The sequence below is a fragment of the Thecamonas trahens genome (assembly GCF_000142905.1).
Source record: "Thecamonas trahens ATCC 50062 unplaced genomic scaffold supercont1.9, whole genome shotgun sequence".
NCBI classification, from domain to species: domain Eukaryota; order Apusomonadida; family Apusomonadidae; genus Thecamonas; species Thecamonas trahens.
Genome location: NW_013657671.1, coordinates 94484 through 112731, shown reverse-complemented (window position 1 = coordinate 112731; position 18248 = coordinate 94484). Strand labels below are relative to the sequence as shown.

Here is an 18248-nt window from a genome sequence, read left to right as displayed (position 1 = left end):
GTTCCGGCGGCGATGACCGCTCCCACCACTCACCACCCCCTACCCCCGCCCCCCCTCCCCCCTCGTCCCTCCCTCCTACACCCTGTCCTCTGCACCCACACCACATGGTGACGTACCCGCTGGCCGGCGTGACTTTTCCTCTGCCATGGGACGTAAAGATGGCAGAGTGGTGTGTGGGTCAAGCACGAGTTGGTTGGTAGGTAGAGAGGGAGGCCCGGGGGGGGGTGGAGGGCGTTGGTGGGCGTGTGGTGTGGTTGCGCGGTGGTACTGGCTGATTGCTCGCGTTGAACAAGTTGGTCAAGAGGTTGTTTTTAGTCCAATGTGGAGCGGATCGATGTGGGGGGGGGAGGAGGTGGGGGGTAAGTGGGGGCGGTGGGGGGTAAGTGGGGGCGGTGGCCGAGGCTCAGTGCCTGGCAGCGTTCGAATGGGCGTGGGCGATGATGGGGAGGTGGTGGCGATGATAGCGATCACAAGACGTTGGTAGGGCGGGCCTTGAGCTTGCGGGCGGCGCGCTCCGAGGCGCGGAAGCAGATGTTCGGCCCGTGCAGGGTGATGAAGAGCGAGTCCCAGATGAGGCCAAAGACACACGAGGCCTTGGGCACGTGCTTGAGCTTGGACTGCGGTGTGACGAGAGTAAACATCTGAGCCGACTCGGCCATGACCAGGCCCTGAACGCCTACCAGCGACGGCGACTTTGACGAGACAACCGAGAGCAGGGCACCGGCCAGCTCGAGCTTGCCGATGTGCGGGCCGAGGGTGATGGCGCCGGTGCGATTGCTGGCGACAAAGTTCTCGGCCTTGCCCAGACAGGTCGCAGCGTACTTCTTCCACATGTGATGTAGAGGTAGAAGTGCTTCATAGTCGACAACCTTGCGCGGGACTCTGACCTTGCGGACAGCCTTGCGCGAGGCGCGGACCTTGGCGCCGCGCTTCTTGGCCTTTGCGGCCACCTGCCTCCGCTTCTCCTTGTTGGCCCTTCTCCTCGACGCCGTCACAGCCGAAGCGACACGCTCGGTGACAACCGGCTTTGCCAGCCTGCTCGCCGCTGTGGTAGCATCCGAGCTGACGCGAGACGCAGTTGTTGGAGGCCTCGGGACAGGGCGAGTCTGTGACGGTGGCGCAATGGCCTTGACGGGCGTCTCCTGGACATAGCTCACCAGACTGCGGGCGCTACTTGTCCCACTGCCACTATCTCCACGCGCAATCTGCTCCACAATAGACGCCACCTCCTCCACCTGCTGTCCAAGGCCCTTGGCTCGCTTGCTTGGTCGTGGCGCACTCATAATTGCGTCACGTGTGTCCTCGTCTGTCTCTACCTCTGACTCTGGCTCTGGTCGAGGGATGGCAGGCGAAGGCGATTGGAGGCCCGGGTGGGTATTGGCATGGGCATGGGGACGGCGATCGGTTTGTGTGGAAGCAATCGCATGGGTAGAAGAGGATGGGAGATATGGTGTTTCACTGCTGCTACCCTCTGGTTGCTCTCACCAAGGTCACTGCCGTACAGAGGGATGGGCAGGCGGCGGCAGACGACTGCACTTCTCGCTTGTGGAGCACCACGAGAGGCAGACGGGTTCGAAGGAGCGCGGAGAGGGCTCTGAGCCTGGATGGCCGAGTCGAGTACCGAGTTGTTGTCGGACTACGTATATGTCTACACCTACGAGTCGGCGTCGGAAGAGGAGGACGGGGGAGGCAGGCCGAGTGAGCCATGCGTCTTTGCCCATCCCATCATGTGGCTCGACGGAGCTGGTCGTGCCGCTCCGGCCCTTGTTGCCGTCGATCGCATCTCGTCGCTCTCGGTCTCATTTGCCGATGCGCCAACAGTTTGTACCCTTCCACGCGGTTGCTCGCCACGGGAGAGTAGGCATAGGCATCGAGGCCGGCGCAGGCGCCGACGTCGATCCTCGGGGCGATCGTCGCGCTCTCCATCTTCCCACGCTTCCCGCACTCGTCGCTCTCGCCGCCACCGCAGATCCGGTGCAGGCCAGGCGCAAGGCCGCAGGCCGGGATCGGGGTCGAGATCGGGTTCGGGATTGCGGCCAAGACGGAGAGCACAAGGCGGCTCTTCAAGTCGGCGGTCGCGGCGTTCAGGACGGATCAGGGCGCGGGGATCGGTTGAACCGAGGCCCCGGCCTCGGCGGCAGCCGCAGCAGCTTCTCTCTCCCATCGTAGCGCCTGTCGACGCATCGCTCTCGATGGATCTTGACCTCTTCTCCGCAGCCCATCTCGCCACCACCATCCTTACCGGCATTGCCTCGCGCGGTCTGCCACCGCCGGCATGGCCGTGACATCGGCCCGAGCACTGCCCCCCCCCCCTCCCCGTGCCAATACACAGCTATCACTCTGTCCCCCCCCCCCCCCCCCCCTTCCGAGCACGGCTGTCAGTCAGCTTGGCGCTCCCCGCCTTTCACACCACACTCTGACACGGACATGGCGGTGACGGGCGAAGCGGGTGTGTACGGGAGCGGTGCGTTCCGAGCGCGGCTGGGGCATGTGCGGGCAGTGGCGGGAAGAGAGGGCCTGGACGCGGTGGTGGCGGTGACGGGCATTGACGCCCGGCACGACGAGGGCATGCGACGGTTTGCCAACTATCTCCTGCTGGGCTACTCTGGCGGCGGCATTGCGCACGAGCCGAAAGATCGAAATCTGGCGCGAGCGCTGGAGGAGCTGGTCATGATCATCACGCCGGATACGATGGCTATCGTAGCGCCACCACACGCGCTCGCCCATCTCGTGGCCCTCACCGCCGCCTCGGACAATGTGCGCCTGTTTGTCCTCCCAGCTTCCGGCAGCGAGCCCCCGGCATCAGACGAGCTGGACGAGTTCAAGGCCGCGACGTTTGTCCACGCCATTGACGAGCTCCTGCTGTGGCCGCCGGCACCGTCGCGGGCCAAGCCGCGGGTCGGCCTGCCGGCCCTCGATCTCGACGCCGAGGACGGTCGCCAGTTTGAGCCGATGGATGCCGAGCGCTGGCCACTGGTCCAGGCATATGGCTATGTCCCGCTCGATGGCTCGTCGACGCACACCTTTCGCCCGGTCGGTGTTGCCGGATTCTTCTCGATGGTCTTTGACGTGGTCGGCATTCACAAACTCCTCACCGCCCAGGTCTACCCGGCGTGCGACGTGCAGACGCTGGCTTCGGCACACCACGTGGCACACTCGCAGCTGGCACCCAACTGGGAGCTTATGCTGAGCACCATGGATGCGGCATCGGCCCGGCTGACGTCCGACGCGCTCGTCGAGCCGCTCGAGTCTTTACCGCTACGGCATGGTCGGCCGCGAGGTACCCGGGGCGACGCCACCGGCCGTCAATGTTGTCCAACTCGGCTCACACTGCGTGGCCACTGTGTCGTGCACCGAGCCATCGTTTGGAGTCTCTCTGGCGCGCACGCTGTTTGTGGTCAACGCGCCGACGAGCGACGTACCACCGGACATGCCGCAGCCGTCGGCCGCTGCGGCGACGAGCGATGCGCCGGCCAAGCCGCGCTCGTTCTCGCTCTTCTCTTTCCACCCCGGCTTCAACTCGGACTCGGACGACGAGAGCGACTCGGTTGACGAGAGCGACGATGGCGTCGGCGACGTCGGGCCATCTGACGACGCCGCCGATGCCCGGGTCGCGGCCCTGTTCCGTATCTACACCACGATGGTGGCAGCGCTGCCGCGGGTGGCAGCCCGGTTTGTGGCAACGCTCAGCGGGCGTGACGGGGGCAGCGTCATGGGAGACAGCGAACTGGGGCGTGTCGCACGGAGCGAGCTTGGTAGTGTGCTTCCGGACGCGGCGACGGTCCGTGGCTCTGTGCGGCTCACCTCACACGGAGCGTTCAATCAACGCATTCCAGCCGAGCCTCTGCCGGCTTGTCCGGGGCTCCTAGCTGTCATCACCATCGAAGTTGTTGCCAACGACGTGGTCCTCTCGCACGGCGAGACGTATGCCGTGTCTGGCGAGCGGTTTGCGGCAGTCTCAGAAGCTGCAGACGTGCAGGTGTGGGACAAGAGGCGGCGCAAGCTGACAGTGGCGTCTGCCGCGGCTGCCTGCGGCCTTGGAGCCGCCGTGTCGCCGCACGCAGTCCCTGGCGTTCTCAGCGCGGAGCGACTGACGCTGGACGGGAGCGTGAGCGTGTTTGAGGGCGGACTCGTCTTTGGCTCACGAAGGACCGGGCTCATGGTGGTTCCGCTTGCTATGCCAGCATTGCTGCCGCTTTCTGTGGCGACGTACAACTCGGTTGATGCCGATAGTGGGGCGACGGTGACCCATCTAGACGTTGTGATGCCGAGTGCGAGCCTTGCTTCTGCCGCCGCGCGGCTCGGCGGGCTCTCGCTCGGCAGGCTGGTGGCCTGCGGCGAGCCGGTACGGCTGTCGATGACTTTTGATCGCGCGGCGTCTGGCTGGCGAATGGTGGCACGGTCAGCGTATGCATTGTGGCGCCCGTTGTGGGACGAGGGCGAGGTCGTGGTGCGTCTCGAAATGCCGACCGTCGAACCGGCAGAGTCGCTTCCAGTCCGTCTCGAGCCGTCGTTTGAGGACTTTGCGGTGTGTGCGAGCCTCGGGGCCAAGAGCAAGACGCCGGTGGCAATCGAACATGGAGAGCACGCTGTCCCCGTAACGGTTGTCTGCGGTGCAGCATGCGCCGGGGCTGACACGCTGGTAGCCTCGCTGATCGAGACCTCGTCCGAGCGGCACCAGTGGAGTGTGGTCTCGTCCGCGCTTGACGATGAGGCGCTGTTTGATGACAGCGCGTGGGCGGCGCGAGTCCGCGACGCAGCGACCGAGGCACGCAGCGCAGTTGAGCCGCGGACGGGGCGAGTGGCACTTGTGGCGCCTGCGTACGTGGATGTGGCGGCAGTTACGACCATGCTTGAGGGTCCAGGCATGCGTGACGAGGTGTTCATTGCGTCCGTGGTCGCCTTGGTCCATCCGGTTCTTCATCAGATGCCGAGCGGCCGGGTGGGCGCATGTGCACCGCTGCTGCCGAATGCCGCGAGCCTGCTCCGCCGCGGTTTTGTACAGGCGGTAGTGGTGCGGATGCCCGAGGCGAAGGACAGCGACCACAGCATCGAGACGACCCGGGCCTCGGTGGCTGCCCGCAACCCCGAGGCGAGCATGGTCATGGGTTCGCATTCTGGGCGAGTTGTCCACCCTGCGGCCGTCGACGAGCTGCTGAGGCTCGACGCGTGGCAGGCGGCGAGCCAGGCCGAGCTGCGGGCATTGTGCTCTCCGGATCTGGAAGTTGCCGCGAGCGTGGCGGCGCGGCATGTGACACTGGTGGTGGCGAGACTGCCGATGGTGCTGGATGAGGCCTGCCTCTTGCGTGTCCTCCGCAACCTTCTTGGCGGCTCCGTGGCTGGACCGGACGGCACACCGCTACAGGTCACTCGTGTCCGCGGCATGGCTACGATTACGAGCGATGGGAGCGCGGTGTGGCGAGCGAGAGTCAACGGTTCCTCGCTCCTATCGCCAGCGGACGCTCATGAGGCCGTGGGTGCATCGTCGGCGCGCGGCATGTCGGGCGTCTCGCCAAGCGTCGAGTTTGTCGAGCTTGGTGATGGGCAGCATGCAGAGAGTGGCAGCGTGTTTGCGGTTGATGGGTCGTATGTGACCAAGCGCGCGGTTGTGACCGCGCTGCTCGACGCGCGAGTTCCGCTGCCGGTAGAAAAACCGACAACGCGGACGGCAGCGTCTCTGAGCCAGGCAGAGATTGCCGACATCCGAGCAGCGTCCAAAGACGAGCCTGTTCCCGACGGGTTCTTCTTTGATGGCCGCGCCTACGTCGACGCGGACGGCGGGCGGTGGTTTGACCATCCCCGGCTTGGCGTGCTCAAAGCCGAGTTTGTGGCGAGGACCAACGCTGCCGCCGAGGCGCACAACGCGCATGTGGCCGATCTTGCTGCCCATCGGGCTGCCGAAGCCAGACAAGTCTTCGAGCTCAACGGCTGCTCACCAGCAGAGCTCGACAGTTGACGCACCCAAGGTTCCGAGCGGCTGTTGCGTACAAATGAAAGCGCTTAGTCAGCTGTTGATCGGCGTGGCTGGCAGAGTCGCGTCCCGAGTCCACGCACGTACACTCGACTCATTGTCGCTCATCTCGACCGCCCATCCCCACCAGCCAACCCCCCCCCCCCCCCCTCCCCCCCCTCCCTTCTACTCTAGGTACTCTTCCATATCCATCCATCCGGTATGAGCGATCCACCGCTTCGCATTCGCATCAAGCCGCCGGCTCTTCCAGGCGGCGGGGTGGCAGGGCAGTCGGCGGCTTCGGCCGCCGGGCCGCCGGCGTCAGCACCACCCCCGCCGCCCCCAGAGGAGGTGCAGGCAGCAGCAGCTGGTGCAGGCGAAGCTGCACTGCAGACGGCGGCGGCGGCGACGGCGGCGGCAAGTGGAAAAGCGGGAGGGAGCGCGGGAGCGGCGACAATGGGCTCGACCGGCGCGTCAGGAACAGGGTCTGTGCCGGCGACGGGCAAGAAGAAGAAGGCGCCGCTGCTGATGTCGCTGCTCTCGGGTGCGAAAAAGTACAAGCGGCCGGTATCGACGGTATCTCCGGCAGAGAGGGAGCGACTGGCGAGGGAGAAGGCGGCTGAGGAGCGGGAGCGGCAGCGGCTGATGGCTTTTCGAGCTACCGCCGATGCCAACGTGGACAAGATCAAGGCGAGCTTTGCGGCGAATCCGGCGATGAACGAGGCGCTGGTGCCTCTTGCGTTGGACCGTCCGCTGCGAGCTGTCCTACACGAGGTGTGTGACACCAAGGGCCTCGGCGCGGTCTCGTATGGCGACGATCCGGCTGTCCGACACATGGTCATCTACCGCAAGGAGCTGACGCCGAATGAGGACCACGTCGACCTCCTCCGTAACCTCCATCCGTCTGAGTTCAACATCCACAACACGCTCGGCTCGCTCCACCGCGAGCTTGCCTGCCGCGAGGCCCGCCGTAAGGAGCTGGAGGCTAACGCGTCGCGGGCGTCGGCCGAGGAGGCGGCCCGAGCCGCCGCCGCCGCCGCGCAGACCCAGGAGCTGGAGCTGTCCAAGCTTGTACCGCGCGAGCGTGACCGCCGCACCATCGAAGAGATCGAGCTTGACCTGAAAAAAGCCAAGCGGGCGCGCGAGGCTGCTGCCGACACGGACGAGCCGTCGGCCAAGCGGGCCAAGCCGCTGACGTCCGCGAGTTCAGGCGGAACGCCGCCGAGCTCCCATGCCATTGCGAATCAGGAGCCGGTGTCGCCTATGTAGCTGGAGAACACGGCTGACGTCGGATATGATAAAGGCGCGATGCGGCTGGTCCCTCAGCGAAGCGCAGCGTGAGCGGTCGGCACGGCACCGACTCGTCTCTCATGGCGGCGTCGGCTCATCGAGTTCGGATTGTGCTGGCCAAGTCGGCCAAGGTCAAGCAAGCGACGGCGGCGACGAGACCAGAGGCGGATCCATATGCAACGGCGCTGAGCCGCAGGTATCCGAGCGCCGATCTGGTCTTTGCGCCCATGCTCGCCATCGAGCCAGTGGATGAAGCGACGGCGACGGCGGCTGTGCATGCGGCGCAGGCCACAGCGGTGGTGGGGGTGGTCATGACGTCGGCGGCGGCGGTCGCTGCCGCTGACGCGCTGCCTGCAGTCGCAAAGTGGAAGCAGAGCCTGCCAGCGTGGACGCTCGGCTACGCGACACGGAGCGCCGCAGCGGAAGCAGGGTGGACGCTCGCGGCAGGCGACGAGGAGGTTCCGGCTGGGACGGCGTCGAAGCTGGCGACCGCCATTGTTCGTGCGGTCGCCCCCGGCTCGCGGCTGGCCTATCTATGCGGGGTGAAGCGGCGTGCGAGTCTCGAGTCTGGCCTGGCAGAAGCGGGCCTGGGAGTGGCTGCAGTGGAGGTGTACGATGCCGTGTCGTCGGCAGATGCACTGGCGAGCGTCACAGCCGACACGACAGGCTGCGATCGGCTTGCTGTTGTGTTCTTCTCGCCGCGCGGTGTGACTGCCGCTGCAGCCGTTGTCCACAGCCTCGGCTCTGATGGAACAGAAGTAGTATTGGTGGCCATCGGCCCGACGACCGCGGCTGCCATCGCCGCCCTTGATCTTCCCAGCTTGCCGGTGGCTACAGCGAGCGAGCCTACTCCGGCCGGCGTTCTCGCCGCCCTTGATCGGCTGCTGGGGGGCCATCAAGCGAGTGACGGAGAGTCCGAGTCGTAGGCCGACTCCCGCTGCCTCCAACCGGCTTGAGCCAATTTCTCGATCATAGCCATGGCAAGGCCCGCTTGTGACCGATCTGCGGTGCAATACGGGAGTCTTACAAATGTGCAGGCCTTGCAGATACCGGGCGGACCGCCTGGCCTGGTCTTGGTCGGTGCCAGAGCAGCTGAGAAATAGTACACACCGAACAAATATATAAGGAACGAAACGAACGAACAACATACGGCTGGTTGCAAAGGAAGTGGTCGAGACCGCGGCAACGTAGCCGATCAAGGTCGAAAAGGGCCATACTTGCCTCCAGCTCTATCAGTGATGGCCGACACTCAGACTATCATCAAGCGTGGGCAGACCCTCGCTCTTGCTGGCGAACTTGGTTCATACGAGTGGGTACGTATTGTCAGTCGGCTGCAGTGAATAGCCTCCTCCCCCCCCCCCCCCCCCCCCCCCCTCTTCCCCCGCCCCTTTTGCTCCCGCACAGTGGCTACCTCAGCTTGACCTGCGGCTCGAATGACGTTTGTTCCCTGTCGGCTTTCGTTTGCCACCCCCACCGACATCCCCCTCGCCCCAGCAAAGGGTACAATGAATGCCACTGCCCACCACACACATGAGCGTGTGCGCCACGGAACGGGGTATTTTGTTATAACGCTAACAGCACGTTTGCCGCTCTGCACCTTGCGCTTGCCCTCGGGCCACATTCAACCCCTGGCCGAATGCGGCGGAGATCGCTGACTGCGGGTGACCGGTTGCGTGGCATGTATTTTTTTTTCCGGTCGCCCCGCCTCGTCACCTACAAGGTGGCCAACGTGATTGTTCTGGTGCGGGCTGGGGCTGCCTATGTGTGTTCAACGTGGAAGACTCACGGTCGAGATGTTTGGCGCTTGGCATGCGGTACAGCTCACGATCGGAGCAGGATGGGAGAGCGAGACGTCTGTTGATCTCGATCTCAAGGCCGTGCTTCTCGATGAGAACGACAAGAACATGGGAGTGGTTGATTACTCGAACCTGACCGCGGCGGACGGAGCTGTTGTGCACTCTGGCGACAACCGGAGCGGCGCCGGCGAGGGCGACGACGAGTCGGTGTCCGTCAACGTCAACACGCTGCCCGAGGGCGTCGACTCGATCGTGTTCCTCATCGCGGCGTTTGGCTCGGCCTCGTTTGCGTCGGTGAGCAAGCTGACGGCGCGGCTGCATGTCGGGCGCGGCGAGGGCCAGGAGGCAGTCGGTGCGTACGAGGTCAAGGGTGAGGACGGTGTGCGCGTTGTGCTGATGGCGCGGCTCTTCCGCGAGAACGGGATGTTCAAGTTCTCGGCGCTCGGCGAGGCTGCCGATACGGCGGACATTGCTGCGCTGCTCCCTATTGTGGAGAAGAGCGTTGCGGACAAGAAGCCCAAGCCTGCGGCTCTTGAGCAGGGATCGACGATCATTTTCGAGGGCCCGAGCAAGGTCATGGTCGCTGTTGGGTGGGATACCGAGGGTGACGTGGATCTTGACCTCTACTCGGTGCTGATGGACAAGAAGCCGAAGGCGGTGGAGCTTGTCAACTACTCGAACCTCAGCTCTGAGAACGGGTCTGTGCAGCACGGCGGCGACAACCGGCAGGGCACGGGCTCCGGCGACGACGAGCACATTGTTGTGTCGCTCGACGAAGTGTCTGAGAAGATCTCTGTGCTCACGTTCCCGATCACGGCATACGGCGACGCCAAGAACTGGAACAAGGTCCAGTCGTTCTACATCCGGCTTGTCAACGTGTCGACGCCGACTGCGCCGCGCGAGCTTGCGCGGTTTACGCTCGACGGGCCTCCTGCGGGCGAGTACAACGCGCTGCTGATGGCTACGCTTGCGCGGCACTCGTCGGGCGGATGGGCGTTTGGCGCGGCGGGCGAGCCGATTGTGGAGCGCGAGGTGAAGGACTCGAAGACGCTTGCCAAGGCACTCAAGGACAAGATGAAGGCCAAGGCCAAGGCGCCGGACGCGATTGCGCTGGCGGTGAAGGACTCGGTAACGGTTGATCCTCGGGCGGTCAAGGTTGCCATGGGCTGGCAGACCAAGGGCAAGAAGGCCGACTTTGACCTCAAGGCGCTGCTGCTGAGCGGCGACGGGTTCATTGTGGAGGAGGTCGACTTTTCAAACATGGTCTCGTCCGACGGCAAGGTGACGCACTCTGGCGACGACAAGACCGGCTCGCGCGACGGTGACGACGAGGTTGTGAGCGTCAACCTGCCTGGTGTGGGCATTGATGTCGAGTCGATTCTGTTTGTGGTGGCCAACTACGGCGGCGCGCTGTCGGACGCCAAGTCTGCGTTTGTGCGGCTTGTGGACGACGGCGGCGACGAGCCGTACGAGATTGCTCGCCACGACATGAACCTCAACACGACCGAAAAGGCGCTGATGGTGGCGACGCTTGCGCGCGTGCCCAACTCGCCACGGTGGTCGTTCACTGTCATTGCCAAGCCGGTTGCTGCGCTCCGCAACGCCGACGTGGCGTCGTCGCTGCAGCGCGAGAAGATCGGCGTGGAGCTTGCGCCGGGTGACATTGGCTCGCTCGCGCCGCCGTCTGAGACGTTTGTGGGCATGACGTGGAACACGTCTGCGGCGCTGACGCAGTCGATGGCCGACATTGGCTTCCACCTCTTCCCGTTTGCGGCGCTTGTCGACGCAGCGGGCGCGGTGACGGCGGTGGTGTCCGAGACGGCGCCGGCGTCTGCCGACGGGGCTGTGGTCTTCCACGGCGAGTCGCCGTACGACCAGAACGACGCAGCCGGACACTACGTCAAGTTCCCCGAGGTTGACGCAAGCGTGCACTCGATTGTGTTTGGCGTGGCGCACTTTGACGCACACGGCTTCTCGCAGGTCGACTCTGTCCGCGCCCGCATCTCGGACGTGGAGGGCGGTATTGTGCAGGAGATGGGCCGCTACTCGACGTCGTCGTCGGGGAGCCACCAGGGCGTGCTGCTGCTGAAGATGGCGCGCGACTCGGCGCACGCCGGGTCGTGGTCTGTCTCGGCGCTCGGCGCGCAGACACAGGCACTGGGCTCCGAGGCCGAGCTCGCCGGTGCGGTCGAGGCATTCCTTGCCGACGTCGAGTCGCAGGTCCTTACTCTCGAGACCGACGGCGTGGCGCGGATGCTCGCGCCGCAGAAGGTGACGATTGGGTTCTCGTGGCCCGAGGCGACGGCGCCCGAGGCGCTCGCGCCGGGCTGCTACACCCTTGACGCCAAGGGCTCGATCGACAAGAAGATCGACCACGACAAGACTGCGGCCAAGGACGGGTCGATTGTGGTGTCGACGGATCTCAAGTCAACGGACCCGTCGGCGGCGGCCAACGCGTCGGTCATGGTCGACTTTGCGGCGCTCCCACCCAAGGTCACGCAGGTGCTTGTGGTGGCGACGACCAAGTTTGCCAAGAAGAGCTCGATGACTGGTGCTGGGACCGGGAGCGTGGCGGTGTCCGAGGGCGAGTCGGGCTCGGGCCCGCTTCTGTTCCGGACGCAGGCCGCGACGATGGACGGAACGCACAACGGGTTTGTCTTCCTCTGGTTTACGCGCGAGTCAGGCGACGCCGGCAACTGGATTGCCAACGCCATCAACCGGCCGGCGACGGCGGCCAAGCAGAAGGAGCTTGTCAAGAAGTTTGTGGCCGAGCAGGCTGCGCTGGAGGCTGCGGCGCGGCGGACGACCGAGCTTGCGGCGGGCCAGGTTGCGGCCATCAACGCGGCCGACCTCCTCCGCGTGGGCGTGGGCTGGAACGCGGGCAAGAAGCTGCTCGGCCTGCTGAAGAAGGGCGCAGACCTCGACCTTGTGGCGCTCCTCCTCTCGGAGCAGGGCAAGCTCGTGGGCGTTGTTGACTACAAGAACAAGGAGTCTGCTGACGGGGCGCTGGTGCACTCTGGCGACGACCCGAACGGCAAGTCTGAGGGCGAGAACGAGTCGATTGTGGTGGACCTGACCAAGGTCTCGCCGTCTGTGCAGGCCATGGTCTTTGTCATCACGGCGTACCAAATCTCGTTCAAGAACATCAAGTCATGCTTTATGGCGCTGTCGGACGAGGGCGAGTCGGGCGCGCCGCCGTTTGCGCTCATTGAGCACGACGGGGCCGGCGACCACACGGCGACGGTCATGGGCTCGGTCTTCCGGTCGGGCGCGGGGTGGAAGATCAAGGCACTCGGGCAGCCTGCGAGCGCGACCGAGCACGACGCGGTGGTCGGCGCGCTCGACGCCAACGTAGGCAAGCCGCAGTCGCTCAAGCTCCGCAAGGGCGACTGCCTCGAGTTTGAGGGACCGACAACGTGACGCTCGGCGTCGGCTGGGTCTCGCGCTCGGGCGAGGCCGTCGACCTTGACCTGCACTGCATGGTGTTCAATGCCGAGGGCGAGCACCTGGAGACGGTCGGGTACGACACGCCGACGGGCGCCGGCGGTGCGGTCGTGCACGGCGGCGACAACCAGACGGGTGAGGGTGACGGCGATGACGAGGACGTGGCGATCAATCTGGCCGCGGTGCCGGAGGATGTCGCCTCGCTGGTCTTTGTACTCTCTGCGTACGGGCGGGCCTCGTTTGGGCTCATCAAGTCGATGTACGCGCGGCTGATTGCCAACGGCGAGCCCGGCTCGCCCGACGACGGGCTTGAGCTGAGCAAGTTCAAGCTCAAGCTCCGCGAGGGCAACGACTACTCGGCGGTGGCTGTCTGCCTGCTGTCGCGATCGCCCGAGGGCAAGTGGGTGCTGGAGGCTGCCGGCGTCACGGCGTCGGGCGTCGACCAGCAGGCTGTGCTCCCGCTCCTCTCGTCGCACGTCAAGGGCGAGCCGCCGATGCCGGACTCGGTCCACATGACGCCCGGTGACTGGCTCTCTGTGGCCGGCGCAAACAAGGTCGTGTTTGGCCTTGGATGGGAGGCGCCAGACTCGGCAGTCGACCTTGACGCGTCGGTCCTTGTCTTTGACAAGAAGGGCAAGCTGGTGCAGGCCGTCTACCACAACAACATCGAGGGTAAGATCAAGGTCGAGTCGGTGCCGGAGGAGGCGCGTGAGTCGGTGCCTGTCGACGAGAGCGGCAAGGCGACCGTGATCGTGCACTCGGGTGACGAGCGCGCCGGTGCGTCGGAGCACGAGGAGGACGAGCGGATTGTGTTCAACCTTGCGGCCATGCCCAAGAAGTGGGCGCGGTGCGTCTTTGTTGTCTCGGCCTACGACGGGACCTTCGACAAGGTCGACTCGTGCTTTGTCCGCATGTCGGACGTCTCGCGCGGCGCCGACGCCCCGCACGAGCTCATGCGCATGGACCTCACCCTGCCTGAGGGCGACCGCGACAAGTTCAACGGCCTCATCGTGGCCGAGCTGTACAAGGACGCTGCGTCAGGCGATTGGGTCATCCTCGGCCGCGCAAACAAGACCCGCCAGTCCGGCCTCCAGGAGCTGGCTGACCTGGTCAAGGAGAAGATTATTCTCCAAAAGTGAGAAAACGCGCTCGCGTCAGCTGGGTCGCCTTGCACAAACAAACCCCCCTAACATCAAACACGGAACATACGCAGAAGTCTGGGGTAGTGGGTTGGGTGGCTTTTTGTTGGGGCAAAATGGGGGAAAGGGGGATGACGTTTGGCCGGACGGGTCCCCGCGCTAGAGAGCAAGGAACAGAAGCAGTTACTCGTGGATGGCGTTCGCCTTCCAGCCGTTGGCCTCCGAGTACAGCGGGTTGTCCCCGATGGACTCGGCGTTGGCAAAGGCGTCGAGCTCGGCGACCTCGTTGGCCAGCTTCTTGACTCGCCAGAGAATAAAAGCGAGGACAATGGCAGCGACAATGGCTAGAACGGCGACGGTGGCGCCGATGGCAATCGTCGTCTCGTTGAGAATCTGAGGGGCCGGAGCGCGAGCCGGGAGCGTGCAGAACGGCGGGACGTACCCGGGGTTGCACTGGCACCGCGACACAAAGCACTCGCCAGGAATGTCCTTGTTGGGCAGGCCGGACACGTCGCAGTCCGCGTCGATGCGGACAACACACGTCCCATTGCCGCCGCACGTTGCGTTGCACGGCGGAATGTAGCACTGCGGGCCGGACCACCCGTCGGTGCAGACGCACGAGCCCTCGAGCGAGCACCCGCCGTTGGGGCCGCACGGAGGATCGCAGCCCTCGGGCTTGAAGCACTGCGTCTTGGTCTTGTTGGCCGTCGGGCCCTCGATGCATCCGACGCGCTTGTGGCACGTCGCCTCGAGGCACTCGTTGGTCGGGTCGGACTGGACCTGGCAGACACGGTCGACGACGACGCACTCGGGCTGAGGCGGATCGGCCGAGTTGGCCTGGCACTGGTACTCGAAGCACACGTCCGACGGCACCTCGTTGCACACAAACGGCACCTCGATGCTGCACGAGCCGGTCGCCGGATCACAAAGCAGGTTGGTGCACGGGTCGCCGGGCTTGGAGCCGCAGCTGATCGGGGTGAAGATGCAGCGGGCGTCGGCGCCCGTGGCGTCGCACGTGTCGGTCGTGCACGGATCGTTGTCGACGCAGAGGTCGGCGTCGACACAGGTGTCGTCGACGCAGACCGACGACTTGCACTTGTCGCACAGGGTGGTGTCGTCGAGGAGTGAGGTGAAGAAGTTGTTCACAAACGAGGGCTCGTCAACGTCGAGCACGTTGTAGACGCGCGAGATCTTGCCGGCGCGCAGCATCTGGGCCTGGAACGAGTTCTGGAGAGGCGCTGCGAGTTTGCGGTACTCCTGGAGGGTGAGGTCGGCGGAGAAGTGGCTGAAGTCGTCCCACTGGACCTGCGCACCAATCACGCCAGACTGGTAGTCGGTACAGGTTGCGCCCGGCTGAACCATAAAGTAGGTGCGGAAGTCGTTGGCAATGGCGTCGGCGACGACGGCGTCGCGCTCGAGAGGGAAGCCGCTCGCGGTAAAGCCGTCATTCGCACCAGAGGTGGAGCACGATGCGTCGGTACTGGGCATGCTGTTGTAGCGATTCGGAGTTTCATACGGCCGGTCCGAGTCCTCATCGGTGAGAACGATGAGGTTCTTGGTGGCGTCTGCCCGCCACTGGACCGGTGCGGTGGAGAGGACCTTGTTGGCGGGGGTGGGCATGGTGTTGAGGTACTTGGTGAGGTCCGGCGCAGTGTTCATGGCGATGCGCATGCCCTCCAGGAACGGCTCCCAGCCACCGCCGACGTTGTCGGCGAGGAACTGGAGTGCATCAAGCACGTCTTGCACGTTCGAGGTCAGCGGCTGGATGTAGTGCTGGTGGTTGCCGAGGCTTGAGCCGTACATGATGACCCCAAAGCGAGAGTCGACGCCTAGCGTGTTGGCGTAGTTGACAAAGTTACTGAGTCCGCTGCGAACGCCCTCGATCTCGTTTCGCATCGAGCCCGAGGTATCGACAATGAACATAAAGTCGGCCTTCTTGCCTGCGTTCGGGTTGCAGATGTTGCACGGCTTGTTCGCGTACACGCAGTCGGTGGCACCAGTAGCGGCTGAACTAAAGGCGCAGCCCTTGACCTTGCAGGTGTAGTCGGGACAGCCCGAAGGGTCACGAAGCGCGCGGCTGCCGGTGCACTGGGCGTCGACGAGAGGGCTGAGAGCGACAGCGAGGCTGAGGGCCACAACAAGCATAACCGAATAATCCGCTTCTGCCACCGACATTACCAGGCGTGCGTGAGTGTGTGTGTGATGGGAGGGGTGGCTAGAGAAAGTGCCTCAATGGCAGAGGTGGGTGGCGGCAATAATAGCGGCGGCGGTGGTGGAGGTGGCGATTCGTCGATGGTCTTGGCCGCATTCACGACCCTTTTTTGCACGTCACTAATGTGGCAGCATGAGGCGGTGCCGGCAGCCTCGAGGCGTTTGGGAAGGGGAGAAGAGGCAGTCCGGTGTGTTTGTTGTTGTGGGGGGGGGGGGATGATGTGCCCGGCCGCGGTGGCAAGAGGGACGGTGGAGGGGGGGGGGGGAAGGGGGCCATGAACACCGAGGTGCCAATTCGCCGCATGCGCGTGTGCGGCCAAGTGGCGAATGAAGGTGCGGTCGGGGCACGTTTTTCAGCGAAACGGAAGGGACGATCCAGTCGAGGGGAGGGAGAGATAGGGAAGCGTAGGGGGAGGGAGGGGGGGGGGGGGGGGGTAGGAGGAGATGCAGGAAGTGAAAGGGACAGAGGTAATGCTAGTGTTGGTGAGGAAGGCATGGCTTCACGTACTGGACATGGTTGTGGTCGGAAAACAAGAGGGGAATGACCCGTTCCACGACGTCGTCACCGATGGGCTTTTCGACTGTCGTTCCGTCATCCACTTTTCAAACTGCTCGTTCGCCCTGTTGGCTGGCTGGTCAATGGCGAACGGCCCAAAACGTCAACAAAAGGCATGTTGTCGAGCGTCTGAGTACATGCGCGATGATGAGGACAGGGATGCGGAGGTTGCGTCAAGGTGTAGAGGAAAGATCATGGCGCAGATTGAGCAGGTCAGAGCGGGCCAACAGGCAGGGGAGGACGGTACAGGCGAGGACGAGGAGGTGGTGGCTGGCAAGCAGGTGATGGTTAGGGGAGGGGGGCATTTATGGGGCAGACAACGCAAGCATGCGCTAGACGGCGCGGCGCAGGTCAAAGACCCAGTTCCTGTAGGTGTGGACAACCTTGGCGTTGGCGTCAGCGGCCGGGCCCGGCACAAAGTTGACGACAAAGATGGAGACGACCTCACCCGAGTCGAGGGCGACAAAGAGCGAGTTGTCGACGGCAAGGGCCGAGGTGGCGACGGCGTGGTTGCCAGCATGGACGACCGGGCAGGGGACGACGATTTGCGAAGCAAACTGAGTGACTGTCGCCTCGATGGCCGACATGCGCTCGGAGAGGTCGAGGTCGGGCTTGAGAGCGCGCGCGGCCGGTGCCGGCGCTGCAATGGACACGCTCTTGGGCTCAAGATCGAGGAGGTCGCTCGAGAGCGATGAGAGCGCGGGGAAGGAGCAGAAAGCCGACTTGGCGGCCAGCTGTGGGGAGGGGAGCTCGAGGGCGGCGGTGGTGTCGTCGAGGTCGATGCCATACGCCGCCAGCTGGAACACAATGTCCGGCTGCGCGGCCGGCGTCGGCGGTAGGTCCCTGGGCGACGGCAGAGCCTTCACAGGTGGAAGCGGATTGACGGACGGCAGAGCTTCTGTGGCCGGCAGGGCCTTGAACGCCATTGCCGTGGCTGGGGGCGGCTTGGAGACCGACGCTGACGCCGACGCTGACGCCGACGACGACGCCGACGCCGATGTCGAGCGCTTGGACGGGCGGCTGGAGCGCGCGGCCGGAGCGGCGGCAGTCTCGCAGCCCGAGCTGTGCAGGCGCGTGACGCCGCAGACGGATGCATCCGGACAGGGAACGCCGGTGCACTTGTGCTGCTTGCGGAGCTTGTGGCAGAGCGAGCAGCGCTGCGGGCCGCGGTGGCTCTTCTTTGGCTTGGCGAGCTTGGACTTTGCGGCGTCATTGAGGGCAAACGAGACGTTCTCCAGCTCTGCAGCAGCCACTCCGTACCGCTCGCTCATGGTGGCCTCGGGCCGCTCCTCAGGCGGCGACTTGGTCATGGCGGCGCGAAGCAGGGCGTACTCGCCGTCGGAGAGCCACTTGTGAGCAAACAGGTGCTCCAGCCGAGCGAGGCGGTCCTCAGCCATGGTATATGTATGGGGTTTGTGGGGGGGTGGGGGTGGGCGGGTGGGAGCGGTTGTACGTCTTGGCCTTGGCCTATCCTGATCTCTTGCCTGCTACGAGGTCGTCCTCCTCCAGCTCGTGGTCCGCTGCGTGGCGTGTTGCCCCGCGCGCCCGCGTCGGCCCCTTGGCGCCAAACCGAGTCCTCGCCGCGCCAACACGGCGAAAATGAATGAATGTAGCGCGCGCGCGGGCAAGGACCGAAAAACCGCTCACCGAAAGAAAAAAATTTCAGCTACACCCCCCGCCACCCCACCCCCCACCCCCCACCTCCGCCTGGCAACGCAGGCACGACTGGCGAGCACCCACACACAGAGGCTGTCGGCACGCTGAGTGGGAGCCAGCGCCCGAGCCAGAGACAAACTACCTCACCCCCCCCACACCCCACACCCATCTCCACCCCCCCCACACCCCACCCCCCCCCCCCTTAC

The 18248-nt window shown here is 64.8% G+C and overlaps 9 protein-coding genes across 9 annotated transcripts in view; 5 read left to right on the top strand and 4 right to left on the bottom strand.

The window, feature by feature from the left end:
* AMSG_02260 (Ala-interacting subunit 5) overlaps positions 1-254 on the bottom strand; it is a 1548-nt gene extending 1294 nt beyond the window's left edge. Inside the window, exon 1 of the mRNA XM_013905355.1 lies at positions 117-254. Within this exon, the coding sequence (XP_013760809.1) occupies positions 117-147 (31 nt within the window). The 5' untranslated portion in view covers positions 148-254. The remainder of the gene's footprint in view (positions 1-116) is intronic.
* Positions 255-378: 124 nt separating this feature from the next.
* AMSG_02259 (ribonuclease P protein subunit p29) lies at positions 379-1289 on the bottom strand. Its single transcript, XM_013905354.1, has one exon. It carries the CDS (start codon positions 1281-1283, stop codon positions 468-470), a length of 816 nt encoding a protein of 271 aa, XP_013760808.1. The 5' UTR covers positions 1284-1289; the 3' UTR covers positions 379-467.
* Positions 1290-2427: 1138 nt separating this feature from the next.
* Positions 2428-6011, top strand: AMSG_02257 (uncharacterized protein; the record flags this gene model as incomplete). The annotated part of the gene is made up of 2 exons (XM_013905353.1): positions 2428-3221; positions 3250-6011. 2 exons carry the CDS (start codon positions 2428-2430, stop codon positions 5954-5956), a joined length of 3501 nt encoding a protein of 1166 aa, XP_013760807.1. The 3' UTR covers positions 5957-6011.
* A 247-nt stretch (positions 6012-6258) lies between these two features.
* Positions 6259-7219, top strand: AMSG_02256 (uncharacterized protein; the record flags this gene model as incomplete). Its single annotated transcript, XM_013905352.1, has 1 exon — positions 6259-7219. The coding sequence occupies exon 1, from the start codon at positions 6407-6409 to the stop codon at positions 7217-7219; it is 813 nt and encodes a 270-aa protein (XP_013760806.1). The 5' UTR covers positions 6259-6406.
* Positions 7220-7320: 101 nt separating this feature from the next.
* AMSG_02255 (uroporphyrinogen-III synthase) lies at positions 7321-8378 on the top strand (the record flags this gene model as incomplete). The annotated part of the gene is made up of 1 exon (XM_013905351.1): positions 7321-8378. The coding sequence occupies one exon, from the start codon at positions 7321-7323 to the stop codon at positions 8164-8166; it is 846 nt and encodes a 281-aa protein (XP_013760805.1). The 3' UTR covers positions 8167-8378.
* Positions 8379-8478: 100 nt separating this feature from the next.
* Positions 8479-12456, top strand: AMSG_02254 (stress protein; the record flags this gene model as incomplete). The annotated part of the gene is made up of 2 exons (XM_013905350.1): positions 8479-8553; positions 9061-12456. The coding sequence occupies 2 exons, from the start codon at positions 8479-8481 to the stop codon at positions 12454-12456; spliced, it is 3471 nt and encodes a 1156-aa protein (XP_013760804.1).
* A 59-nt stretch (positions 12457-12515) lies between these two features.
* On the top strand, positions 12516-13687 carry AMSG_02253 (stress protein; the record flags this gene model as incomplete). Its single annotated transcript, XM_013905349.1, has 1 exon — positions 12516-13687. The coding sequence occupies one exon, from the start codon at positions 12516-12518 to the stop codon at positions 13617-13619; it is 1104 nt and encodes a 367-aa protein (XP_013760803.1). The 3' UTR covers positions 13620-13687.
* A 19-nt stretch (positions 13688-13706) lies between these two features.
* AMSG_02252 (uncharacterized protein) lies at positions 13707-16374 on the bottom strand. The gene is made up of 2 exons (XM_013905348.1): positions 16339-16374; positions 13707-15781 (listed from the first exon to the last, which is right to left on the bottom strand). The coding sequence occupies exons 1-2, from the start codon at positions 16343-16345 to the stop codon at positions 13803-13805; spliced, it is 1986 nt and encodes a 661-aa protein (XP_013760802.1). The 5' UTR covers positions 16346-16374; the 3' UTR covers positions 13707-13802.
* A 344-nt stretch (positions 16375-16718) lies between these two features.
* AMSG_02251 (uncharacterized protein) lies at positions 16719-17783 on the bottom strand (the record flags this gene model as incomplete). The annotated part of the gene is made up of 1 exon (XM_013905347.1): positions 16719-17783. The coding sequence occupies one exon, from the start codon at positions 17781-17783 to the stop codon at positions 16719-16721; it is 1065 nt and encodes a 354-aa protein (XP_013760801.1).
* Positions 17784-18248: the final 465 nt, after the last annotated feature.

Excerpts from the sequence above, each read along its gene's own strand:
- AMSG_02259 (XM_013905354.1), bottom strand. The coding sequence starts at position 1,283 with ATGAGTGCGCCACGACCAAGCAAGCGAGCCAAGGGCCTTGGACAGCAG.